The sequence below is a fragment of the Pan troglodytes genome, chromosome 11 (genome assembly GCF_028858775.2).
Source record: "Pan troglodytes isolate AG18354 chromosome 11, NHGRI_mPanTro3-v2.0_pri, whole genome shotgun sequence".
NCBI classification, from domain to species: Eukaryota; Metazoa; Chordata; class Mammalia; order Primates; family Hominidae; genus Pan; species Pan troglodytes.
The window spans coordinates 1,933,921-1,959,740 of NC_072409.2; the positions used below are offsets into that span (position 1 = coordinate 1,933,921).

Sequence of the window (25,820 nt, forward strand, 5' to 3'; positions counted from 1 at the left end):
CCACGGCACCCTTGACACCTGCCTCTCCCGAGTGTCCGTGCAGCCCCAGACCTGAGCGCTTGTCTTCTGGGACGGACACGCGGCACGGCAGGGCTGGGGTGTGGCGGGCTTGGGCCACTGACGAAACCTGGCCCCGCAGGTGTGCACTGTGAGATCAACGTGGACGACTGCAATCCCCCCGTTGACCCCGTGTCCCGGAGCCCCAAGTGCTTTAACAACGGCACCTGCGTGGACCAGGTGGGCGGCTACAGCTGCACCTGCCCGCCGGGCTTCGTGGGTGAGCGCTGTGAGGGGGATGTCAACGAGTGCCTGTCCAATCCCTGCGATGCCCGTGGCACCCAGAACTGCGTGCAGCGCGTCAACGACTTCCACTGCGAGTGCCGTGCTGGTCACACCGGTGGGTGCCGCGCCCAGGCGGGTGGGGCATGTGGGGCAGCAGGGTGAGCCTCTCACTGCCCTGCTCTCACCCCTAGGGCGCCGCTGCGAGTCCGTCATCAATGGCTGCAAAGGCAAGCCCTGCAAGAATGGGGGCACCTGCGCCGTGGCCTCCAACACCGCCCGCGGGTTCATCTGCAAGTGCCCTGCGGTAGGTGCAGGGGTGCAGGCAGGCGGGGGCCCGCCAGGGGAGACACCTGGAGAGGTGCACGTGGGGGCCTCGGGGCGCAGACCGGGCAGTCATCCTCCTGGCCTTCATCCTCCTCCTCACCCTGATGTCTTTTTTTTTTTTTTAAGTTTCAATAAATGATTTTAGAGACATTTTAGATTTATAGAAAAATGGAGCAGGAAGTAGACTCCCTGGGGTGGCTGTCCCCTGCACGCAGTTCCCCTGGTTAGCAGCTTGCATCAGTTTCACTCTGGATTTCAGTGATACATTGTTACCAACAGCAGCCCTTCCTGTACCTGGGGCTTGCCCTTGGCTTTGTGGTTGTGGGTTTGGGCTGAGGTGTGACATGCCTGCCCACCTTCGCAGGATCACGGCGGAGAGTCCCTGCCCTAAAGTCCTCAGCACTCCACCAGTTTACCCCTTCCTCCATCTCCCGACCCCCTGGCACCCCTGATCTTTCTCTGTTGGTAGAATGTGTGTAAAGGGTTTTGCTGCTGGGGGCAAGGTTGCAGGCCGCCTCCCAGGTTAGAGGAGAGCGGTGGCACTGCTGGCCGAGGGCTGGGTGTGAGGTGGCGGGGGGGCGGGGGGTGGCCCACCCCGACACTGTCCTGTCTTCCCTCTCGGGCAGGGCTTCGAGGGCGCCACGTGTGAGAATGACGCTCGTACCTGCGGCAGCCTGCGCTGCCTCAACGGCGGCACATGCATCTCCGGCCCGCGCAGCCCCACCTGCCTGTGCCTGGGCCCCTTCACGGGCCCCGAATGCCAGTTCCCGGCCAGCAGCCCCTGCCTGGGCGGCAACCCCTGCTACAATCAGGGGACCTGTGAGCCCACATCCGAGAGCCCCTTCTACCGTTGCCTGTGCCCCGCCAAATTCAACGGGCTCTTGTGCCACATCCTGGACTATAGCTTCGGGGGTGGGGCCGGGCGCGACATCCCCCCGCCGCTGATCGAGGAGGCGTGCGAGCTGCCCGAGTGCCAGGAGGACGCGGGCAACAAGGTCTGCAGCCTGCAGTGCAACAACCACGCGTGCGGCTGGGACGGCGGTGACTGCTCCCTCAACTTCAATGACCCCTGGAAGAACTGCACGCAGTCTCTGCAGTGCTGGAAGTACTTCAGTGACGGCCACTGTGACAGCCAGTGCAACTCAGCCGGCTGCCTCTTCGACGGCTTCGACTGCCAGCGTGCGGAAGGCCAGTGCAAGTAAGGCTGCGGGGCTCATGGGGCCGAGGGAGGACCCGAACTTGGATGTGGCCTGACTTGGGCCGGGAGGCCAGCATGCAGTTCTAAGGCTCTGCTCAGGGGGTGCAGGGACGTCCCCCGCGGCTGGCCAGTGGGCTGGAGGCACCGGACAGCGGGTGTGAGGCCCCCCGAGGAAGGCGGCCTGAGCGTGTCCCACCCCCCACAGTCCCCTGTACGACCAGTACTGCAAGGACCACTTCAGCGACGGGCACTGCGACCAGGGCTGCAACAGCGCGGAGTGCGAGTGGGACGGGCTGGACTGTGCGGAGCATGTGCCCGAGAGGCTGGCGGCCGGCACGCTGGTGGTGGTGGTGCTGATGCCACCGGAGCAGCTGCGCAACAGCTCCTTCCACTTCCTGCGGGAGCTCAGCCGCGTGCTGCATACCAACGTGGTCTTCAAGCGTGACGCACACGGCCAGCAGATGATCTTCCCCTACTACGGCCGCGAGGAGGAGCTGCGCAAGCACCCCATCAAGCGTGCCGCCGAGGGCTGGGCCGCACCTGATGCCCTGCTGGGCCAGGTGAAGGCCTCGCTGCTCCCTGGTGGCAGTGAGGGTGGGCGGCGGCGGAGGGAGCTGGACCCCATGGACGTCCGCGGGTGAGTGAGACCCGGCGCCCACGGTCAATCCCTGCAACTCTCCTGGGCCCTCCCCGACGGCCTCCCTGCCCCTCACGGCCGGCGCCATGGCAAGCAGTACTCTCCCCACTTTATGGTAAAAGAGACGGAGGTTCCGAGAGGACCTGGGACTTCAGGGCCTGCACAGGCAAGGAGTAGAGGCAGCATTCCAGCTCAGGGCCCTGACCCCACAGCCACACCCTTTTCCTGGGCCACTGCCTTCCCCTGGACAGGCGGCACTCCTGTGCCCAGTAGGTGATTTTGAGATTGAGCTGTGCCTTAGGCACTGGATACTACACTGATTAAAACTCAGCCCTCTGCCAGGCGAGGAGGCTCACACCTGTAATCCCAGCACTTTGGGAGGCTGAGGCAGGCGGAGCCCTTGAGCCCAGGAGTTCGAGACCAGTCTGGGCAACATAGGGAGACCTTGTCTCTGTTTTTTAAAAAAAGTATTAAAAGAAGTAAAAAACAAAACACTCAGCTCTCCAGGGGTTCCCACAGGGCTGAACAGCCCCACCCCAGACAAGAATGCCACTTGGTCATGGCATCTGCCTGGCTTGGGCTGGAGAGGAGGCAGGTGGAGGTCCTGGGAGGGGGCATTGCTGGGCCTTGCAGTTGGAGGAGGAGCTGGTGGGGGTGGGGGGTCCCACGGTGGGAGAACACAGGCAGGAGCAGCTTGAGTGCAGGGGGCACCCCACGAGGCTCCCGCCCATGCCTGCTCGATCTGGGGCAGCTGGACCCAGGAGCCAGGTTGGTTGTGCCCTTTGTGTGCCTGACCCTGGTGGGTTTGCCCATCAGTTCTGCTGGCTTGGAGCAATCCTGGAGGTCAGAAGCATCATCTCACAGGCTGGATGGGATCCTGCTCACGGGAACCCAGTCCTGGGGAGCAGAGCTCACCCCCAGCCAGCATCACCACACAGCCCACCACCGCTGCACCCACCCACACCTCACGCCTGTGCTTCCTGCAGGGCCTGGGGATGGCTCCTGGGGGAGGACTGGGCTCCTGGCACATTCTCTGTCCTGAGATGAGGAAACGTGTTTGTGGCACCAGCAGGAGCCAGAGAGGGTGTCAGGGCGGGCCAGGGAGAGCGCGTTGGTGGGTATCTGGGATGAGCCGTGATCAGCACTGGACGGAGTCGGGGGGCTGGCACCAGTCCCCTGCAGGGTATCTGCTGTCAGACCTGGCTTCCCGCCACCCCAGGCTGCCTCACCATGTCCTGACTGTGGCGTCATGGGCCTCAGTGTCCTGCGGCAGCATCCCTGGCCAGTGGGCGGGGGAGGAGGAAGCCTCGGGTCCCAGCCTCTCTCTGGTTGTCCACCCAGCTCCATCGTCTACCTGGAGATTGACAACCGGCAGTGTGTGCAGGCCTCCTCGCAGTGCTTCCAGAGTGCCACCGACGTGGCCGCATTCCTGGGAGCGCTCGCCTCGCTGGGCAGCCTCAACATCCCCTACAAGATCGAGGCCGTGCAGAGTAAGTGTGGCCCCATCCCGGGAACAGGCTCTGCCTGCAGGGGGTGCCATCCCCCCGTGCCCCAGACACGCTGGCTCTTTGTGCCAGTTGCCACCCACGGGTGTGAGCGTTGCCGTCCGAGTTGGGGGTAGGGCTTTTCTGGAATTTTCTGAATGGCACTCCGCCCCCACCTGCGGCAGTGACAGCTGCCGGTGGAGCCACCTGGGAACGAGTCCAGCCACGGGAAAGTGGGTGCCTGCTTCTCTCCCCACCCCTTCCTCCTGAATTTTCTTTGTTGGGTATTATTTCAAAATCATTACGGCTTTTTTTAAAGAAAAAAAAAGAGAGAGAGAGAAGAATTGATCGGTGTCATGTGAAGTGTTGAAGTTTGTATCTTGAAAATCCCTCTAAATCCTTTGTCTTAACAGCTCAGTGCGAGTGCAGCGATTTGAAGTTGACTAATCCTCCTTCCTTAAAGGAGAAAAAAGTAAAAGCCGTCTCCAGATAGAGTCGGCTGGTGCAGGAGAGAATTTAGCGATAGTTTGCAATTCTGATTAATCGCGTAGAAAATGACCTTATTTTGGGGGGCGGGATGGAGGAGAGTGGGTGAGGAGGCACCCGGCCGCGGAGCCAGTCCGCCGCCCCCCGGCCACCAGCCTGCTGCGTAGCCGCTGCCTGATGTCCGGGCACCTGCCCCTGGCCCCCGTGCCCGCAGGTGAGACCGTGGAGCCGCCCCCGCCGGCACAGCTGCACTTCATGTACGTGGCGGCGGCCGCCTTTGTGCTTCTGTTCTTCGTGGGCTGCGGGGTGCTGCTGTCCCGCAAGCGCCGGCGGCAGCATGGCCAGCTCTGGTTCCCTGAGGGCTTCAAAGTGTCTGAGGCCAGCAAGAAGAAGCGGCGGGAGCCCCTCGGCGAGGACTCCGTGGGCCTCAAGTGAGCGGACGCTGCCCCTGCTTCTGGGTCCCCGGTGGGAGGTGGGACCTGGCCGAGCATCCTCACCGGGAGTCTGCCCCTCCCGACCCAGGGCCCACCTCCCACGCCAGGCCCGGGCCAGGGGTCTCTGGGGGCTTCCTAGGGAGCTCGCTCAGCCTCACTTCTCGACCCCTCACCCCCCAGGCCCCTGAAGAACGCTTCAGACGGTGCCCTCATGGATGACAACCAGAATGAGTGGGGAGACGAGGACCTGGAGACCAAGAAGTTCCGGGTGAGTCGCGAGGCTCCCGGGCTCCTGGGCTCCTGGGCACCTGCCGCCGGGCTGCCCTGACAGGCTCTGCTCACTCCCTCTATGTAGTTCGAGGAGCCCGTGGTTCTGCCTGACCTGGACGACCAGACAGACCACCGGCAGTGGACTCAGCAGCACCTGGATGCCGCTGACCTGCGCATGTCTGCCATGGCCCCCACACCGCCCCAGGGTGAGGTTGACGCCGACTGCATGGACGTCAATGTCCGCGGGCCTGGTAAGGGTGCCAGCAGCCAGGGCTTCCCTAGCCCCGTGGCCCACCTGCCTCTCTCCCCTAAGCCCCGAGGCTGGGGTACAGTTGATACTCTGGAAACTTAGAATTGGGGGTGAGAGCTTTCATCCTTGGGGTGTTTCCCATTCAGAGTAGATGGGGGGGGTCCTGGAGTCCTCCTGTTCTTCCACCAACCCCTTCCTGGGGTGATACCGCAGGGCCACTCTGTCCCTGTAAATTACTCTTTTCTGAAACCTTCTTCTTGAGACGTGGAAAGCGTTGATTTTCTTTTTCTTTTTTTTTTTCTTTTTTTTTGTTTTTGAGATGGAGTCTTGCTCCGTCACCCAGGCTGGAGTGCAGTGGCACGATCTCGGCTCCCTGCATCCTCCACCTCTCGGGTTCAAGCAATTCTCCTGCCTCAGCCTCCCCAGTAGCTGGGACTACAGGCGCCTGCCACCACACCTGGCTAATTTTTGTATTTTTAGCAGCGATGGGGTTTCACCATGTTGGCCAGGCTGGTCTCGAACTCCTGACCTCAGGTGATCCGCCCACCTCGGCCTCCCCCAGTGCTAGGATGACAGCGTGAGCCTCCGCATCCTGCTGAAGCATTAATTTTCTAACTGCATGCTTCTGGGGTCCTCTTTTTCCTGGGTGGATTTTGGGTGCCAGGTCTTGGGCAGGTCAGGAAGCAGTTGCCCGCCAGGAGTTTAAGCTGGATTCGGCTTTGTCCACTGAGCAGCCCAGGCGGACTTCAGCTGCCCCTTGGTGGCTGTGTGCACGGGGCCACCAAGTGCTGGGTGGTGCATCCACACCGTGGCCCCTTGAGCTTGGGGCTGCTGCCCCCCTCCCCCTGGGCTGCAGCTGGGGACCGGCCCTCCAGACTGAGCACCCGTCTCTGCCTCTGCAGATGGCTTCACCCCGCTCATGATCGCCTCCTGCAGCGGGGGCGGCCTGGAGACGGGCAACAGCGAGGAAGAGGAGGACGCGCCGGCCGTCATCTCCGACTTCATCTACCAGGGCGCCAGCCTGCACAACCAGACAGACCGCACGGGCGAGACCGCCTTGCACCTGGCCGCCCGCTACTCACGCTCTGATGCCGCCAAGCGCCTGCTGGAGGCCAGCGCAGACGCCAACATCCAGGACAACATGGGCCGCACCCCGCTGCATGCGGCTGTGTCTGCCGACGCACAAGGTGTCTTCCAGGTAGGCAGTGGCTGCCTGTGTGCCCACCTGCCCTCCTCAGGGCCGCCTGGTGGTCTGGGGCAGTGGCCAGGCTTACGTGGCCCTGGGAGCCTGACCCCGAGCACAGCTGAGTCCGGGACAACTGGTGCCTCCACCTGGGACCTTCGCAGTCAGCGAAGTGTGAGGGGGAGGGCGTCGGGCCCATCTGTGTTCTCCAGGGAAGTCAGGCAGAGGCGGGTCTGGCAGGAGGCCTGGGGGATCTGCTGAGTGAGGCAGCACCTCCCCACCCCCAGCAAGACAGGCTCCATCAGGGTTGTGGGCCTTGCTCAAGGTCCAGGTCCCACTGCTGCAGCCCCTCACAGCCCCGCCCCTCCCTCAACCCTGGCTGCCGGCGTAGCCTGTGGCAGTGAGAAGCAGGGTTTAGAGGCTGCCGCTCGGTGCCTGCAGACCTAGGGCTCAGAATGCCGGTGAGCTGGTGGCAAGAATGGATTTAGGGATTTGGATGCCTGGGTCTCCAGGGAATGTCCCTGGCAGGGGCTGCCTTTGCAGTCACCCCTGCTGCGAGTCCCCAGGCTCCAGGCGGCCCTGGAGCAGGTTCAGATGGGCACAGCCCGGGGAGTTACCACAGAGCTTCTCATTTCCTGATTTCTTAGCTCAGGTGACACATTGTCATCTTGCAGAAATAAATGTAGGTAAGCAGAAAGAGTGTGTAAGGGAGCCCCGTGCGGGTTTGGTGTGTGCCTCTCTCAGCCGCCTTCTTTGCACAGATGTGGAAGTTCCCAGGTGCTTTGCAGGAATCAGGCCAAGTTGCCTTTTGCACCCGCCAGTGAGCAGGGGCCATTCCTCCTGCCAGAGGCCAAGGCCCGGCTGCATTACAAGAGCTGCCCACCCCTCTCCGGGCAGAGCTGGACACTAGCTCAGCGGTTCTGAGACGGCTATAGGGCCGTGAGCCCGGCTTCCTGAGTGCCAGCTGTAACCGCCGTTGGGGGCAGGGACTTGACCTCTCTGTTTTGTAGGTGGTCATGGCAGCTAGGACCACAGTGAGGATTAAATGAGGCCACACGTGGTCACGATGGATCCCACTGTCACCAAGGGGCCTGTCTGTGGGCAGCACAGCCCCTGCCCCCACCCGGGCCCCTCCTCAGGGGCAGCCCCATGGCGTTTCGTCTTGCCCGGCCGTGCCGATCTCACGAGGGTCTCGTCTGTGTCCGGAAGACAGTGGGGCTTCCCGTCCAGGCGTTCGTTCTGGGCAGGAGGCATCGGTGTACGTCTGCCCAGCACCCGCCTGAGCCTCTCCCTGTTGCCCAGATCCTGATCCGGAACCGAGCCACAGACCTGGATGCCCGCATGCATGATGGCACGACGCCACTGATCCTGGCTGCCCGCCTGGCCGTGGAGGGCATGCTGGAGGACCTCATCAACTCACACGCTGACGTCAACGCCGTAGATGACCTGGGTGAGCCCACGGGGGCAGGGCTGCTCTGTCGTGGGGCGGGACCGCCACAGGGACGGGTGGGACTGGGTTGCCTCCAGCTGGTCTCCAACCTACCCCATCTGCTTCTTTCACGCAGGCAAGTCCGCCCTGCACTGGGCCGCCGCCGTGAACAATGTGGATGCCGCAGTTGTGCTCCTGAAGAACGGGGCTAACAAAGACATGCAGAACAACAGGGTGAGCGCGAGCCTGGGATGCCAGGGGAGACGTGAGGGCGGAATCCACAGAGAAGTGAGGGCCAAACCCACGGGGCGCAGGGACACAAGGGCCTGACCCACAGGGTCTCGAGGGTCGCTGGGCCCGCATGTGGGCCCCACCCGCATGATGCTGGGCACCTCGTTAGTGCTCCTGCCCTCCTTCAGCCCCTGTTTATGGAGCCCTTCCAAGTGCAGGTCCAGCTGTCAGGACACGGCGGCTCGCCCCTCAGACCCAGCCCTACCCTCCTGGGTGGCAGTCATGGCGGGGCACACAGCCTGGCGTGGGGAATGCTGCTGCTGCCACTGCTGTGTCACCGTCACCTGGACCTCACCTTCTGTCCCCAGCTGTCACCAGGCGGGGATGGGGATGGGAATGTGGTGACGCAGGTGGTGCAGATTGAGCCAGAACACGCGTGGCGGCAGCTCCCTGCGGGGCAGGGCCTCTTGGTGTATTCACCAAGGCCAAGGACCTCAAGGCTCGGAGGAAGAAGTCTCAGGACTTTATCCAAGGGGAGCCACCCCCAGCCCTCATCCTGGCCCTGCAGCTCCTGGCCCTGCAGCTGCTGTTGGGTTCCCCTGGGTGCTCAGGGCACAGGTGCAGACACCCCCACCTCCCTGCTGCCAGAACCCCCACCCCCGCCCCCAACTCCTGCTGCCCCCTTGGCATGTCAGGCTAAGGCGTCTCTCCCTCCTGGGTGAGGGCACACAGCGAGCCTGGGCACCGGGGCATGTTGGCCCAGGCGCTCCCCAGTCCGTGGCAGCATGGCCCCACAGAGACTGGGCCCCAGAGGGCATCAAGGCCTGGGAAGCCCCTTCCCACTCCCACACAGCAGCCTCACCCAGACCTGTGACGTGTCCACCACACAGAGGAGACCCCAGGAAGGAGCTTGGTGGCCACCAGGGTGGCTTGGTGGCCGTCCAGATGATGAGCTCCCTCCCTGGTGCCCTCGCCGGTGCCTCTGAACCACTCCAGGAATTTCCTTTTGTGCCTTATTGGGGGCAGGGAAGAGGGCCTGCAGTTGGTTAGATTTTCAGTGGGGTCTGTGACCCCCCCCATAGAGGTGGAGCCCCGCTGATCTAGGGTAGAGGACTGCACAGATCCCCCCTCTGGGTGGGTTTCAGAAGATGTATCAAAGCCTTAACATTTAACAAGAGTCAGGCTAGGTGGTTGCAGGACGCTGGGGCGGGGTCCTGAGGAGCAGCCTGCCTGCCCCCACCCCACGGAGGAGGTTGTACTGCTGCTTCCTCTGGTGATGGAGCCTTGGGGAGGGTCCCCACGCCTGGCCTGGCCCCCCTCACCGGCCCCCGCCCCCATCCCCCAGGAGGAGACACCCCTGTTTCTGGCCGCCCGGGAGGGCAGCTACGAGACCGCCAAGGTGCTGCTGGACCACTTTGCCAACCGGGACATCACGGATCACATGGACCGCCTGCCGCGCGACATCGCACAGGAGCGCATGCATCACGACATCGTGAGGCTGCTGGACGAGTACAACCTGGTGCGCAGCCCGCAGCTGCACGGAGCCCCCCTGGGGGGCACGCCCACCCTGTCGCCCCCGCTCTGCTCGCCCAACGGCTACCTGGGCAGCCTCAAGCCCGGCGTGCAGGGCAAGAAGGTCCGCAAGCCCAGCAGCAAAGGCCTGGCCTGTGGAAGCAAGGAGGCCAAGGACCTCAAGGCACGGAGGAAGAAGTCCCAGGACGGCAAGGGCTGCCTGCTGGACAGCTCCGGCATGCTCTCGCCCGTGGACTCCCTGGAGTCACCCCATGGCTACCTGTCAGACGTGGCCTCGCCGCCACTGCTGCCCTCCCCGTTCCAGCAGTCTCCGTCCGTGCCCCTCAACCACCTGCCTGGTATGCCCGACACCCACCTGGGCATCGGGCACCTGAACGTGGTGGCCAAGCCCGAGATGGCGGCGCTGGGTGGGGGCGGCCGGCTGGCCTTTGAGACTGGCCCACCTCGTCTTTCCCACCTGCCTGTGGCCTCCGGCACCAGCACCGTCCTGGGCTCCAACAGCGGAGGGGCCCTGAATTTCACTGTGGGCGGGTCCACCAGTTTGAATGGCCAATGCGAGTGGCTGTCCCGGCTGCAGAGCGGCATGGTGCCGAACCAATACAACCCTCTGCGGGGGAGTGTGGCACCAGGCCCCCTGAGCACACAGGCCCCCTCCCTGCAGCATGGCATGGTAGGCCCGCTGCACAGTAGCCTTGCTGCCAGCGCCCTGTCCCAGATGATGAGCTACCAGGGCCTGCCCAGCACCCGGCTGGCCACCCAGCCTCACCTGGTGCAGACCCAGCAGGTGCAGCCACAAAACTTACAGATGCAGCAGCAGAACCTGCAGCCAGCGAACATCCAGCAGCAGCAAAGCCTGCAGCCGCCACCACCACCACCACAGCCGCACCTTGGCGTGAGCTCAGCAGCCAGCGGCCACCTGGGCCGGAGCTTCCTGAGTGGAGAGCCGAGCCAGGCAGACGTGCAGCCACTGGGCCCCAGCAGCCTGGCGGTGCACACTATTCTGCCCCAGGAGAGCCCCGCCCTGCCCACGTCGCTGCCATCCTCGCTGGTCCCACCCGTGACCGCAGCCCAGTTCCTGACGCCCCCCTCGCAGCACAGCTACTCCTCGCCTGTGGACAACACCCCCAGCCACCAGCTACAGGTGCCTGAGCACCCCTTCCTCACCCCGTCCCCTGAGTCCCCTGACCAGTGGTCCAGCTCGTCCCCGCATTCCAACGTCTCCGACTGGTCCGAGGGCGTCTCCAGCCCTCCCACCAGCATGCAGTCCCAGATCGCCCGCATTCCGGAGGCCTTCAAGTAAACGGCGCGCCCCACGAGACCCCGGCTTCCTTTCCCAAGCCTTCGGGCGTCTGTGTGCGCTCTGTGGATGCCAGGGCCGACCAGAGGAGCCTTTTTTAAAACACATGTTTTTATACAAAATAAGAACAAGGATTTTAATTTTTTTTAGTATTTATTTATGTACTTTTATTTTACACAGAAACACTGCCTTTTTATTTATATGTACTGTTTTATCTGGCCCCAGGTAGAAACTTTTATCTATTCTGAGAAAACAAGCAAGTTCTGAGAGCCAGGATTTTCCTACGTAGGATGAAAAGATTCTTCTGTGTTTATAAAATATAAACAAAGATTCATGATTTATAAATGCCATTTATTTATTGATTCCTTTTTTCAAAATCCAAAAAGAAATGATGTTGGAGAAGGGAAGTTGAATGAGCATAGTCCAAAAAGCTCCTGGGGCGTCCAGGCCGCGCCCTTTCCCCGACGCCCACCCAACCCCAAGCCAGCCCGGCCGCTCCACCAGCATCACCTGCCTGTTAGGAGAAGCTGCATCCAGAGGCAAACGGAGGCAAAGCTGGCTCACCTTCCGCACGCGGATTAATTTTGCATCTGAAATAGGAAACAAGTGAAAGCACATGGGTTAGATGTTGCGATGTGTTTTAGATGGTTTCTTGCAAGCATGCTTGTGGAAATGTGTTCTCGGAGTGTGTATGCCAAGAGTGCACCCATGGTACCAATCATGAATCTTTGTTTCAGGTTCAGTATTACGTAGTTGTTCGTTGGTTATACAAGTTCTTGGTCCCTCCAGAACCACCCCGGCCCCCTGCCCGTTCTTGAAATGTAGGCATCGTGCATGTCAAACATGAGATGTGTGGACTGTGGCACTTGCCTGGGTCACACACGGAGGCATCCTACCCTTTTCTGGGGAAAGACACTGCCTGGGCTGACCCCGGTGGCGGCCCCAGCACCTCAGCTTGCACGGCATCCCCCAGGTTCCGAAGAAGATGCTCCAGCAACACAGCCCGGGCCCCAGCTCGCGGGACCCGACCCCCCGTGGGCTCCCGTGTTTTGTAGGAGACTTGCCAGAGCCGGGCACATTGAGCTGTGCAACGCCGTGGGCTGCGTCCTTTGGTCCTGTCCCCGCAGCCCTGGCAGGGGGCATGCGGTCGGGCAGGGGCTGGAGGGAGGCGGGGGCTGCCCTTGGGCCACCCCTCCTAGTTTGGGAGGAGCAGATTTTTGCAATACCAAGTATAGCCTATGGCAGAAAAAATGTCTGTAAATATGTTTTTAAAGGTGGATTTTGTTTAAAAAATCTTAATGAATGAGTCTGTTGTGTGTCATGCCAGTGAGGGACGTCAGACTCGGCTCAGCTCGGGGAGCCTTAGCCGCCCATGCACTGGGGACGCTCCGCTGCCGTGCCGCCTGCACTCCTCAGGGCAGCCTCCCCCGGCTCTACGGGGGCCGCGTGGTGCCATCCCCAGGGTGCATGACCAGATGCGTCCCAAGATGTTGATTTTTACTGTGTTTTATAAAATAGAGTGTAGTTTACAGAAAAAGACTTTAAAAGTGATCTACATGAGGAACTGTAGATGATGTATTTTTTTCATCTTTTTTGTTAACTGATTTGCAATAAAAATGATACTGATGGTGATCCGGCTTCCACTCCCCTCTGCTCTGGCCTTTGGCTCCCTTTCTGGGAGGGAGGCAGGGCTGCTATGCTCTGAGGGAGCCAGGAGTCGAGGGCCCCTTCTGCTGGGAGAGTGACGGTGAGGCTGCCTAGTCCCGGCCCGCGGGGGTGCAGGGACCATGCTGCCTCCAGGGACTCCATGGTGTCTGCAGCCCGCCTGGTCCAGGCCCTTTGTAGGGAGATGGACACACAGCAGCAAGGGGGTTGCAGCCCTATGGGAGGTGGGGCTCGTGCCTGGGGTGACACGGCTCCCAGGACACCATGCATGAGTCTGGCCCTCCTGGCAGCTCGGGGCTCTTCTCCTCTCAGCCTCGGAGGGATGAAGGTCCCACCCAGCCATCCTGGGGACAGCCCCTCAGGGAGCTCTGCAGCAGGCAGGGGGCTGCATAGGGAGGGCCTTGAGGCAGTGGCATGACCCCTCTACGGGCTGGAGACCACAGGGAGGACTCTGGCCCCTATAGGAGGGCAAAGGGAGCTGTCGAAGCCTCTGAGCAGGGCAGCATGGGTCATGGCAGAGTCTGGAAAGTTCTGTGATCCTAAGGAACTGGCTGAGCGAGGCAGAGGCGGCCTGGTCCTGGGGCCCTGCCCCTGAATAGAGCTGCCAGCCTCACACAAGGGTGGGCCCCTTCTCTCCCCACTGCCTGGGCCTCTGCCCAGCCCCAGACCTTCAGGGCAGGCCAGTGGCTTCAAACCAGAGCGGTGGGGAGTCTGAGATCCCTCTTTGGATTGCAAAGCACTGCCTGCCCTGGGCCCAGTCTCTCCAAGGAGGGATGTGAGCCCGAGGCCTCCACTATGGCTGGGGGCTGCGTCTGCCAGCCAGCGCTGGGCACCAGGACCAGGAGGGGCCACTGTGGAACTGCAGTGAGTGGCCTGACTCTTGTCTTCAAAGGGGGTGACCCAGCCGGAGTCCTGCCCATAAAACTCCCAGCACCCTGAAATTCCACTCCTGGGGGTCTGCCCGAAAGAAGTGAAAACAGGGACTCAAACAAACGCACGTGGCCACTTGCTGTCCAGGCATCACTCAGTACAGCCACAGACAGCCTGAGCGTCCACTGCCAACGACGGGTCAGCAAAACCGTCTGCTGTGACGGTGAACCTTAGTGTCAGCTTGGCCGGGCCATTACGCCAAACGGAGTGTGTCTCTGAGGTGTTCTGGATGAGGTTCGCATTTGCATCCACAGCCCGGGTAAGGCAGTCCGCCCTCCCCAGTGTGGGTGGGCCCCGTGCGGTCCACTGAGGCCCGGGGAGAACAATAGGCCGAGTGCCAGGGGTCCTCCCACCCGACCGCTTGCACTGGACATTGGTCTTTTCCTGCCTTCAGACTTGGACTGAAAACGTGGGCTCTTCCTGGGCCTGGAGCCCACCGGCCTTCGGACTCGCAACGCCATCAGGCCTCCTGCCTGCAACTGCAGACCCTGGGAACTGCAGGCCTCGAGGTCGTGTGGCCAATTCCCTGCAATAACCTCTCCAGTGGCATGTCTTATGGGCTCCGCTTGCCGGAAGAACCCTGACGAATGCGTACGAGGGAATATGATTCCACCGTAGAAAAGGAGGCGCTGACACCCACCATGTGGACAAGCCTTGGAAGCACGGTGCTCAGTGAAGGGTGCCGGCCGCAAAGGGCTGCAGGTGCAGTGACTCCATTTCTATGGGGTGCCTGTGGTCACCGAACCCATGGAGACAGAAAGTAGATTGATGGTTCCCAGAGCCGGGGGGAGGAGGAAAGGGGAGTGGCTGCTAAACGGCCTGGGGTTTTTTTTGTTTTGTTTTGTTTTTATACTTTAAGTTTTAGTTTATTGTGGCACTGTTCACAATAGCAAAGACTTGGAACCAACCCAAATGTCCAACAATGATAGACTAGATTAAGAAAATGTGGCACATATATACCATGGAATACTATGCAGCCATAAAAAATGATGAGTTCATGTCCTTTGTAGGGATGTGGATGAAGACGGCCTGGGGTTTTACTTTGGAGTGACGCAAATGTTCTGGGCCCAGGGAGAGGTGGTGCGTGCACAGCCCTTCGAATGCACTAAATGCCAATAACGCGGACACTTTTTTTTTTTTTTTTTTTTTGAGACGGAGTCTCGCTCTGTCACCCAGGCTGGAATGTGGTGGCGTGATCTTGGCTCACTGCAACCTCCGCCTCTGTGTTCGAGTGATTCTCCTGCCTCAGCCTCCAAAGTAACTGGGATTACAGGCCCCTACCACCACACCCGGCTAATTTTTGTGTATTTTCAGTAGAGATTGGGTTTCACCATGTTGGCCAGGCTGGTTTCAAACTCCTGATCTCAAGTGATCCACCCGCCTCGGCCTCTTAAAGTGCTGAGGTTACAGGCGTGAGCCACTGCACCTGGCCTAACTCGTACACTTTAAAGTGGTTAATTTTAGGTTCTGTGAGTCTCACCTCCTCCCACTTTGGCCTCCCAAAATGCTGAGACGACAGATGGGAGCAACCTCACCTGGCAAGCGTGCACCTGTTACTTTGGCCGACTCAGAGGCAGCTCTCTGCCTCCCCCTGGTGGCACTGCTCTGCCAGCACCCCACAGGTCCTCCCGAGTGACCACAGGGCAGAAATGGCCCTCACCCCACGCCCAGGGCCATCCCCCGTGACACTGCTATTATCCTGTTTTACACATGAGGAAGCTGGGGCTCAAAGAGGTTAGGCGACTTAGCCAAGCTCACCCATTCACTGAGCCAGGGCTATGTGATTCCCGGTCCGTGTCAAACCACGAGGAGTCACCTGCCCTCAGAGGAGCAGGAAGGCCTGTAGAGTTGATGCCATCCAGCCTGGTGACTTTTCAGACAGGGAGACGGCTGCTCAGAGGGGAGAAGGGGGTTGTTGGGCCACTTTGCCAGGAGTCAATACCATGGCCAGCCTGGCATCAGATACTTTGCCAGGAGTTAATGCCATGACCGGCCTGGCATCGAATACTGGAGCTCTTCCCAGCTCCACCCGGGCCCTTTTCTCTTCCCTATCCACAGTCCCCAGGCCACCAAGTCCATGTCCACCACTTAAATCATCACTCAATGCTCAGGACTGTCTCCTGCCTGCTGTGTGTGAACCCCGTGCTGTGCTGGGGTTGTGCCCTCGGGGACTCTCCCGGGTTCTTGGGGACTCTCCTGGGTTCAGCGCCTCTTTCTCCTAGGCCACCCAAGGCTGCCTCCTGGGCCCTGGCTCTCCCTAGTCCCTAGCTCGAACCCTAACCTGGAGAGCCTTTGGGGCCCAAACTGGTTGCATCGCTCCTGGCTGAAAAGCCTCTGGAAGCTTCCTATACTTCCAGACACCACCTGTGAGTCTCTTAGCAAGGCCTACAGAGTCCACACTAGCCTACGCCCACTGGCCGCTCACCCCGCAGAAGCCTCATGTGGACTGTTCACTTCAGCCAGAAATGCTCCTTCTCCTCCTGCCTGTCCCCAGCAGACACTGCACGGTGCCCTCTGTATGGGCACCTCTGTGGCCAGCCAGCATCCACGTTCCCCGGAGGCAGAGTCTGGGCTTGTCTGTCTCATGGCCACAGCCCAGCTCCTAGCAGTGCCTGGGGTACAGCAGGGACTCAGCAGACATCTGTGCATGGTTTGGGGATAGAGGACTCGTAGGCTTACCAAGGCCCTGCCTCAGCTCAAGGACAGCCAGCAGTTCCTCCTGTGGCCCTGGGGGCCTGCAGTCCCAGGTTACTGTGACATCGACATCAGCCTTGAGCTTTCTGCTTCATTCCTAGTGCTTTTTAGCACCTTATATGGTAAGTATTTGGCTCAATGATTCCAGAAAAATGTTCTCTGAGACCTGCTATGTGCCCAACATGCTTGAAGATGCTGGAGATGAGGAGCATGATGCTCCTGCAGTAACGAGGCTGCTGGCAGTGCCGTCAATGTGCCCTGTGCCTCCGGGGAGGCCTAGTGTGGAGGATACGCTTGCCACCCTGTGAGGTCAGGTCCAGGGAGTCCTTGCAGGAGGCCGGGAAAGGGCAAGGCTGTCACCTTCTTTTACAGGGGAGGAGGCAGAGGCTTGGAAAGGCCAGGTAGCTTGCCCAAGGCTGAACACCTGGGTGGTGGCTGAGGGTCTCTGGCTTCTGGAAGCTTGCAGTACAGCTGGACACACAGTAGTTAGCCCACCATTGCTGGAGCCATCTTACCTGTGCTCTGCTAGCCAGGTGGGCGCCCAAAAGGAGATGCCTTTGCCTGTGCTGGGAGGAGGCGCTGTGGGACCCATTCCCCAGCAGCCGAGAGCAAGGGCACATCTGCCAGGGCGGGGATGCATCTTCAGCCTCATGTCAGCCCTGGGAAGGCCTAGAAAGCGGACAGTGCTGTCTTGCTGCACACCCCTGGCGAGCACACCGGGCGAGCACTCCAGGTTAGGGTGGGGCTCAGAGGTGAGTAGAACACGGGAAGGGGGTGGCAGCGTGGTGAGCATGTTTGCGGACCCTGTGCTGTGTGCTTGGCAGGCCTTGTACATGGAAGTGAGTGGGCCTGAGGCTCCCTCCACACTGCCCACCATGGCCCTGGGGGTCTGGCTTTCCCCTCACAGAGGTGACTTCGTCTCCTCTATGAGGGTAAGAAGAGGAAGCCTGGCCCACCCTCTGGCCAGCCTGGTGGCATGCTGACAGGGAACCCCTGCAGTGGCCTGATGAACAAATGCCACAGAACAAACTCTACGGACCCTGCCTCCAGATCTGCTTCCTCTCCCCTGATTCCAGCTTCCCGGCCCTATTCCCTCCTCCTCCAGGAAGTGCTCTGTGTCAGTTCTCTCCACCTCGGAGGCCTTCATATGTTTTTTTGCCTGGACCACCCAGCTAACCCTGTCTCACAGAGACTGCCCCTTCCTCTCTCCAGGCCAAGCCTCCAGCTTCAGCGTCCAGGACTAAGGGTCTGTGTCAGGGGCTGAGGACAGTGTCCGGCAGGGAGCAGGCCTGCCCAGTAAACCTCCACAAGCACCCAGACATACTCGCCACTGCTATTTTACACCAGGTAGGAAAGAGGAGCAGAAGCTCACAGTGAGGGGCCGTCCTGCGTTCACTGAGACTGCTGCTCTGCTGGGGGCTCCCTGGAGGACCGCCACTGGCCCGCCAGTTGTCAGCAAAGAGCCAGGTCCACCCGTCAGCCTCTGGCATTTCAGGCCCCTATCATAGGAGGCTATAAGCACAGGCTAGGGGTGCTGAGTGCCTGCCTTCTAGACCAACACTGTCCAGTGGAAATGTAACACCAGCCCCATGTGGAGTTTTACATTTCCCAGCAGCTATGTCAAAAACAAAAGAAACAGGTGAAATAAAATTTAATAGTATTTTGTTTAATCTGATACATCCAAGATATTATCACTTTAATATGCAATAAAAAATGATCGATCCGATATTTGCATCCTTCACAACCTACCATGTAGTTTACACTTAGAGCCCAGCTCAGTCTCACAGCAAGCACCAGCGGCCCCCGTGCTGGACAGCATGGCTAATGGGAGGAGCTGACCCGTCGGAGGCACCAAGGACACGCTGTGACCAAGGCTGTGGTGACGCAAAGGCAGCGGGTTTCGTGGCACAGCCTGGAGGTGCACCAGCCTGTCCTGTGTGCTCTGCATAATGCCGTACAGCAGTGGTCACAGAGCTTTGCACCAGGTGCTGATTCCAGCCCACCTAGGGGGGTTCAGGGAAGTGGTGACACTTGTGTCCAGCCTCCAGGTGTGAGCAGGGGCAGAGACTGGGAGAATGGAGAAACCAGCGGATGCTGCAGGCAAAAGCAACAAAGCCCCACCAGGAATAGTGATGGCCACCACCGGCGGGACACCTCCCAGCACTGGGTGGAGGCCTCTGCTGGCTCGCAGCCAGTCACCTGATGTCCCCATTGGCCCCTGCCATGCTTGTTGTCCTGGCAACCCCATTTCAGCCCTGAAACGTTTAGGTGCTCATCTTGCTCTATCTTAGAGATGAAGACCTGATGCTCAGAGACTAAGGAAGTTGAAAAAGGGCACACAGCGTCTCAGGGGCAGGCTGGGCCTTCAATGGAAGGGTCTATGGCCCAGAGGCTGGATGGGCTCGGGTGTAGGGTGCAGGAACCCTCTACTCCACACCAGGCTACAAACTGCTGAGAGCTGTCTCTGTGCACTCAGGATTAGGGAGAAGAGGGGGAAGAAAGACAGCCGGGCCCCCTACAGGTGACGTGGTGATTCACACCCCTAGGAGCCAACAGAAGCCTCTTTCTAACATCCCTGCCCTGGGGTCCAGAGACCTTGCATTTTATGCCTAGGGCAGGGTTGGTTTCTGCAGCTATGGTCTCTCCCATAGCTTAGTGCCCACCCCGGTGGGACCACAGGGTTTCGGAGGACCCTAGAGGGTCGAGCCCTGGGCTCCTGGCTCTTGGGTTCTTTGAACTCGCGAGCGGCAAAAGGCGAGCCCCACGCCTGAGAGGCAGCATCCACCTCTGCATCCCCCTCTTTGGAAAGAGCAAACAATGACACCTCCTTCCGCGGAGGGTGCAGAGCGCCTCGACCACTGGGAAGAAGCAGATGGGGGCAGCGGGGCTGGGGCTGGGCCCTACCACGTGCTCCCTAACTCTGTTCAAACAGGTCAGGAATCTGACTCCTGAAAGGCAAATGTTAGCTGAGCAGAGTGGCCCTGGTGCCACGTCAGCCGGACTGAAGCTCTCCCTGCACCGCCTGCGGCCCTGCTGGCGTGGCACGGATATCACCCCCTCCCTCACCAGCCGCCGGCCCAGCTGGGGACAAGGGTGGCTCCCACCCAGGGAGGACCTCAGCCGCTGCTGGGAGCTCAGCCTCCCGCGATGCCATCGGGCGGGCACCCCATCGGGCGGGCACCCCCACCACGGCGCCTGCCCTCTGGAAGGAGCAGCAGAGGAAGGCCGCGGCTCTTCCCTCCCTCGCCAGGCAGGTGTGCAGGTGAGTGGGCCCGGCATGGCTGGCCGCTTCCTCAACCGCTCAGCCTCCCTCGGCTCCTCCGGAAAATGAGGGCACAAAGGATAGTGCCCACCTGTTCCCTGCGATCTTCCGCGGGAGGGCGTGGATGCTGCCTGGCCTGGCCGTGGCAGGCGCAGGAGCGCCTACCCGCCTCACCCCTCCGCTGGGTCGCTCTGGCCGCCCGAGCGCCCGGGCCCACTCGCCACCGACGTGCACTCAGCCAAGGCTGGGACCCCAGCGCCCCTGTGGGGCTGGCGGCCGAGGGGACGAACCGAGTAGGCCGCGCCTCCCCGGGAGGACAGCGGGGCCGGGGCCAGGGTGGGCCTGGGAGGGCCCGGCGCAGCAAAGGCGCAGGGCGGAGCTTGGGGACGAGGAGCCCGCGCGTCCCCCTTGCGAGTCGGCGGAGACCCGGCTCCGCGCGGTGGCCGGGCCGCCCCTCCCTGCCCGGGCCTCTGTGCAGAGCAAAGGGACAGTAGAGGATGCCTCGGGGAAACCCCAGGTCGCTGGCCAGGGACTGGCGGCAGCCATCGACCAACTTCCGGCGCCACTCGGGGCCCGCGGCCACGCCGTAACCAGGCAACCAACGCGCAGGCGCAGTCGGCCCTCCGCGTCCCGCAGCTCCGGCCGCTCCCGGCGCATGCGCGGCCGCCGCCGCCTGCCCTCCAGCCTCCCAGCCCAACGGAAGAATGCGAGCGCGCCCGCGTCAGGGCCCCGCGCTTCTCAGCTGGGCGGAGTAGCGGTTCTCGGTGCGTGAGCCTGCTGGCATCGGTCCTGCAGACTGATTTCCCGCTTGTGGCCTTGATTGAAGAATCCCATCTCTTCTCACATCTTAAAACGAAAAAAGACTGGGAGAAAGAGCCAGCGTAACCAGGGCGACGTACCGGGGCGGCCCCGGCGCGCCTGGCCGGGCAGGTGGCGAGGGGCGGGGCCAAGCGGTGAGGCGGCAGACGGACGCCGGCGGGGGGCGGGGCCACGGTCGGGGAAGGACGGCCGAGAGGCGGGGCCAAGGGGGCGGGAACGACAGGATGAGGCGGAGAAAGACGGGCGACGGGCGGGGCTAAGGGGGCGGGACGAAAGAATGAGAGGAACGACGGAAGAGGGGCGGGCCAAGGGGAGCGGGAACCACAGGATAAGGGGTGGAAAGACGGGCGGGGGGCGGGACGAAAGAATGAGGCGGGGAAGAACGGACGCCGGCGAGGGGCGGGGGCAGAGGGGGCGAGACAGAGGGATGAGGCGGGGAGGACGGACGCCGGCGAGGGGCGGGGCCGAGGGATGGGCTGTGAAGGGCTGAAAGAGAATGCGTCTGGGCCGACGAGCCGAGGGGCGGGGCGCGCGCTGATGTCGTAAGCCGGACACGTCGGCGGCGCGGCGGCCGCGGAGACCGGAGCCGGATGTGCCAAGATGGCTGCGGCGGCTGAGGTGTCTGCGCTCGTCGCCAGCGTCGGGTGGGCTTTCGCCCGCGGCTCCTGAGGGATCGGTCTCAGCCGTGCGGGTGAGGGGGCGAGCGCGGGTGAGGGGGCGAGCGCGGGAGGAGGAAGGCGGAGGCCGGTCGGCGGAGCCAGGCCGTGGAGGTCGGGGCGCGGAGGAGAGGAGGCGGCTGGGCCCAGCCCCGAGCGGGCGGTGCATCTCGGGTCCCGCCGGGGCCGGTAGAGGGGACAGACGTCCGGGCCCGCGGGCCAGAGCGGAAGGCCGGACGCGGCGCGGGCCGCCGTGGGACTCTAGGGACTGACGTGGACCCGGCTGGGCTGCGGTGACGCCGGTTCCCGGGGCGGGAGGCTGGACCCCCAGGCACCCCTCGTAAGACTCTTAACTTTTCAAATGAGCGTGTCTTGTCCTCACCGGCTAGAAGGCTTCCTTAGCGATGCTGGTGAAGAGACACATTTACATTTGAACCAAAGAGCAGAGTTGTTTGTTTGTAATTTCTTGATTGGGCGATCAGGGTGTTGCAACAGAGGCCGAGGGTTAGAGGAGTGTGTGTGATCCGGCTCGCCCCTTTGTGATGGAAGTGTTACAGTAGAGCCTTCAGAAACATCAGAGCCATTTAAAGTCAGTTTTTGCCGCTTAAGAACACTTTAAAATGGCTTGTAAGTTGGGTGTGGATTGTATATTAAGATTTTGTTTTACATGTATGATGCCGATGTTAACCAAAGAGGTATTTCCCATCCCCCATGTGGCAATACGAAGCAAACGGAACCGCAGACGGTTCTTCCTAGAAGTGATACTTTTGCAAGTTTCAGCACAATGCAGCCTCCCTGCGTTTTTTCCTCATCCCCTTTCTTAGGGTTCCGGTGCTGGTATCTTGCAGACAAGAGGCAAAATAGCGTGTCTTTCTTGTTCCTTGTTCCTCGTTTACTGTTAATAGTGGTTACTACAGTGAGTCTCAAAATTGTACTGAAAGTTTTCTTTGAGGCAGTGGGCACTTTTTTTTTTTCTTTTTCTTTTTCTTTGTTTGCCAAACCCAGCAAGAGGTCATGGTAGTGGGTAAATGTTAATGGATTTTCTTCTTCTGTAGGCATCTTTCATGAATACCAGGGTCTTCGTCATTTTCATCAGTGTTAGGCTGCTGGCCTCCTCTGTCGCTGGCTTCCTCTTCAACATCTAACTGTATGTGGTTGCGATTCTAACTTAGAAGAGTTGGAGTTGATCATGTCTTTGTGTCAAGCATCCCATAGTCTGACAGGGCGTCACTAGCAGCCACCGTGAGGGAGACTGTAGGCAGTAGGTAAACTCAGGGGCTTCCTGGCACACTATTGTTTTCCTCACTTAAAATATGAAGCCAGTGGCAGCAAGAGGAGAGGGGTGTGCATGCGTTTTAAATGCCTCAGTTCTGTAGCCAGAACTATACTAAAAAGAGTTTTGCTTAGGTATCCACATGGTTACGGCAGTTTAACTGACTAGCTAGGTTTATGAATACTGCATCTTCAAGATCAGCTGGCCTCTTTGGAACAATAAAAGAATTAGATGACTTGAGGTTACAGAATAAAATTCCCTGGGCCGGGCGCTGTGGCTCATGCCTGTAATCCCAGCACTTTGGGAGGCGGAGGCGGGCGGATCACGAGGTCAGGAGATCGAGACCATCCTGGCTAACACGGTGAAACCACGTCTCTACTGAAAATACAAAAAAAATTAGCCGGGCGAGGTGGCGGGCGCCTGTAATCCCAGCTACGCTGGAGGCTGAGGCAGGAGAATGGACGTGAACCCCGGGGGGCGGAGCCTGCAGTGAGCCGAGATCGCGCCACTGCACTCCAGCCTGGGTGAAAGAGCAAGACTCCGTCTCAAAAAAAAAAAAAAAAGAATAAAATTCCCTGTAGTGGTAACATAGGTGATAGGCAGTTGCATTGTTTTTCTCCTGGTGAGTAGAGAAAAAGATCAAAAAAATCAGTTCAAGTCACAAGATTGTTCCAAATGAAAGTGGCATGTTGCTAAAAAGCTCTCAATTAGGGAGCATGAAGGTTGGAATGCTCCTTGTAAGTGATAATGTTTGCTATAAAAAAGCTCTTAGTCTAGGAGAGCTGCGGAATAATTTTTTTTTTTTTTTTGAGACTGAGTCTCGCTATGCCCAGGCTGGAGTGCAGTGGCGCGATCTCGGCTCACTGCAAGCTCCGCCTCCCAGGTTTAGCCATTCTCCTGCCTCAGCCTCCCGAGTAGCTGGGATTACAGGCGCCCGCCACCACGCCCAGCTAATTTTTTGTATTTTAGTAGAGACGGGTTTCACCGTGTTAGCCAGGATGGTCTCTATCTTCTGACCTCGTGATCTGCCCACCTTGGCCTCCCAAAGTGCTGGGATTACAGGTGTGAGCCACCGTGCCCGGCCACCCCTGTTAAACAGCAGGTGGGATTAGGACATCCCAGAATCCACTGTGAGTAGAATCTCATAAGATTAAACCCGGGGTTTTTAGGAAAAAATAATCACATCGATTCTCTCATTTATAGACAAAAATACGTTGCAGAAAGAGAAGTGGCTGCCTCGAGCCACTCACCTGGACGCTCAGTTTTGCTCTCACAGCAGCAGCCAAGGAATAAACCTCTAGGCCCGTGCTCTGTGTTTAAAGCAAACAAAAGCTTTTGAGGACGATAAGGATCTTCCCGGGGAAGGCCATTTTCTTGAGAGATGAGGTAGGACCCCAGTTCTGGCAGCAGAGTTTCAGGAGGTGCTTGGAAGTTTGCGTGTTCTGGCCCTGGTTGCAGGTGTCGCTGTGTCTGCTGTGGCTGTGCAGCTGGTAGGACCCAGTGGAAGATAATGCCAGTGCACAGATCAGAGGAAGATGCTCTGCCTGTTCTCCTTTCAGTCCATATAAAATAGAGCTCTGAACATTGTTTTCAGATGAGAGCCTAAAACCTCAATGAAGCCTTTGCTGCTGTTCCTAGTAAATAGCTTGACTTAAAATACATTGATCAGTGTTTTCTTCTCTTTTTTTTGAGACAGTTTCACTCTGTCGCCCAGGCTGGAGTGTCGTGGCTTGAACAAGGCTCACTGCAACGTCAACCTCCCTGGCTCAAGCGATCTTCCCACCTCAGCCTCCCGAGTAGTTGGGACTACAGGCATGCACCACCACGACCGGCATTTTTTTTTTGGTGATGGGGTATCGCTGTGTGTTGCCCAGGCTGGTCTCAAACTGCCGAACTCAAGTGGTCCTCCTACCTCCCAAAGTGCTCGGCTTACAGGTGTGAGCCACTGCACCTGGCCAATGTTTTCTTCTTTTATCTGAATATCAGAAAGATTTCCAAGAGACCAAAATAATATACATCTGCAAAGATGTGTGGATTGGCCAGGCACGGTGGCTCACGCCTGTAATCCCAGCACTTTGGGAGGCCGAGGCGGGTGGATCATGAGGTCAGGAGATCAAGACCATCCTGGCTAACATGGTGAAACCCCATCTCTACTGAAAAGACAAAAAATTAGCCTGGCGTGGTGGCAGGTGCCTGTAGTCCCAGCTGCTCAGGAGGCTGAGGCAGGAGAATGGCATGAACCTGGGAGGCGGAGCTTGCAGTGAGCCGAGATCGCACCACTGCACCCCAGTCTGGGCGACAGAGCGAGACTCCGTCTCAAAAAAAAAAAATGTGTGGATTCAACTCCAGAGTCCTCCCCTTTGGTTTAATTTTTCCTTTGATTGGCTAAACTTATCTGTTTGTTCATGAGGGTGGTGCTGACAAGAAGAAAGACTGATAGAAAGAAAAGAAATTTCCTAAAGATACAGTCCTTGAATTTTTGCCTTAAGAGGCCAGGTTAAGTATTCAAGTTTGTATCTACTATGTTTTATTTAAAAACTGATGGAGGTTTTTGCCCCTTTGTTTTCTATAAGAGGTTTCTTGGCAATTCTGCCTGTTGTTGAAAATGTTGGAATCCAGTCTGTGCCTTGTAAAGCTGCTTTAAGTTTCCTGGGAGTTTCCATTCCAGGCACAGTTACGGCTCCAGTTCAAAGGTAACGTCTTGCTGGTGGTCCTTTCAGACCTTAAGCCAGTCACAGTACAAAAACTGAGACCTATGAAGAGGTGTGATAAAAGGCATTTAGATGAATATGTTTATTTTGCAGTGCTTTTTAAAAAAATGATTGTGTCACTTTTTATTTATTTATTTTTTTAAAATAGAGACCGTCTTGCTCTGTTGCCCAGGCTGGACTGCGGTGGTATAATCATAGCTCACTGCAGCCTCGAACTCATGGACACAAGTGATCTTCCCTCCTTAACCCCCTGAGTCCCTGGGACTACAGGTGTGTGCCACCATGTCTGGCTAACTTTCTTCTTTTGTAGAGACAAGGTCTTGCTATGTTGCCCAGGCTGGTCTCGACCTCCTGGGCTCTGGCAGTCCTTCCACCTTGACCTCCCAAAGTGCTGGGATTACAGGCATGAGCCACTGCACCCAGCCTATTTTGCAGCTTTTATAACTATACTTCATAATGCTCTTTCATCAAAGAAAATGGAAGAATGAATTTTAAACTTTTGTATCCCTTTTGAAATTTAAAATTAACATGTATGGAAAGTATGATATAAAGTTTTCCTTTTTTTTTTTTTTTGAGCTAGGGACTCACTGTGTCACCCAGGCTGAAGGGTAGTGGTGCTGTCATAGCTCATGACAGCCTCGACCTCCCAGGCTGACGCAATCCTCCTGCCTCAGCCTCCTGAGTAGTTGGGACTATAGGTGTGCACCACCACGCCTGGCTGATTTTTGTATTTTTTGTAGAAACGAGATCCCACTGTTGCTCAGGCTGGCCT

At 59.1% G+C, this 25,820-nt stretch overlaps 2 protein-coding genes and 1 pseudogene across 27 annotated transcripts in view; 2 read left to right on the forward strand and 1 right to left on the reverse strand.

The window, feature by feature from the left end:
* Window positions 1–12,670, forward strand: part of NOTCH1 (notch receptor 1) — a 52,312-nt gene extending 39,642 nt beyond the window's left edge. For all 5 annotated transcript variants that reach the window (XM_520371.7, XM_009457720.5, XM_009457721.5 and 2 more), the window contains 12 exons: window positions 140–397; window positions 474–586; window positions 1,233–1,804; window positions 2,010–2,441; window positions 3,783–3,931; window positions 4,626–4,842; window positions 5,026–5,113; window positions 5,201–5,366; window positions 6,268–6,563; window positions 7,851–7,998; window positions 8,114–8,211; window positions 9,554–12,670. In XM_520371.7, coding sequence (XP_520371.3) covers window positions 140–397; window positions 474–586; window positions 1,233–1,804; window positions 2,010–2,441; window positions 3,783–3,931; window positions 4,626–4,842; window positions 5,026–5,113; window positions 5,201–5,366; window positions 6,268–6,563; window positions 7,851–7,998; window positions 8,114–8,211; window positions 9,554–11,041 — 4,025 coding nt within the window. In that variant the 3' untranslated portion in view covers window positions 11,042–12,670. The remainder of the gene's footprint in view (window positions 1–139; window positions 398–473; window positions 587–1,232; window positions 1,805–2,009; window positions 2,442–3,782; window positions 3,932–4,625; window positions 4,843–5,025; window positions 5,114–5,200; window positions 5,367–6,267; window positions 6,564–7,850; window positions 7,999–8,113; window positions 8,212–9,553) is intronic.
* A 6,309-nt stretch (window positions 12,671–18,979) lies between these two features.
* On the reverse strand, window positions 18,980–19,606 carry LOC134807620 (uncharacterized protein C9orf163-like; annotated as a pseudogene).
* Window positions 19,607–20,334: 728 nt separating this feature from the next.
* The window catches only part of SEC16A (SEC16 homolog A, endoplasmic reticulum export factor), a 43,865-nt gene continuing 38,379 nt past the window's right edge, over window positions 20,335–25,820 (forward strand). For 6 of the 22 annotated variants that reach the window (XR_010148535.1, XR_010148537.1, XR_010148538.1 and 3 more), the window contains exon 1: window positions 20,958–21,099. The gene's annotated coding sequence lies outside the window, so the exon portion shown is untranslated. Of the gene's footprint in view, window positions 20,354–20,403; window positions 20,543–20,917; window positions 21,100–23,540; window positions 23,724–24,910; window positions 25,031–25,196; window positions 25,319–25,820 lie in introns of those variants that run through there. The other 16 variants (XR_010148536.1, XM_063787400.1, XM_063787398.1 and 13 more) reach the window with 11 other exon arrangements.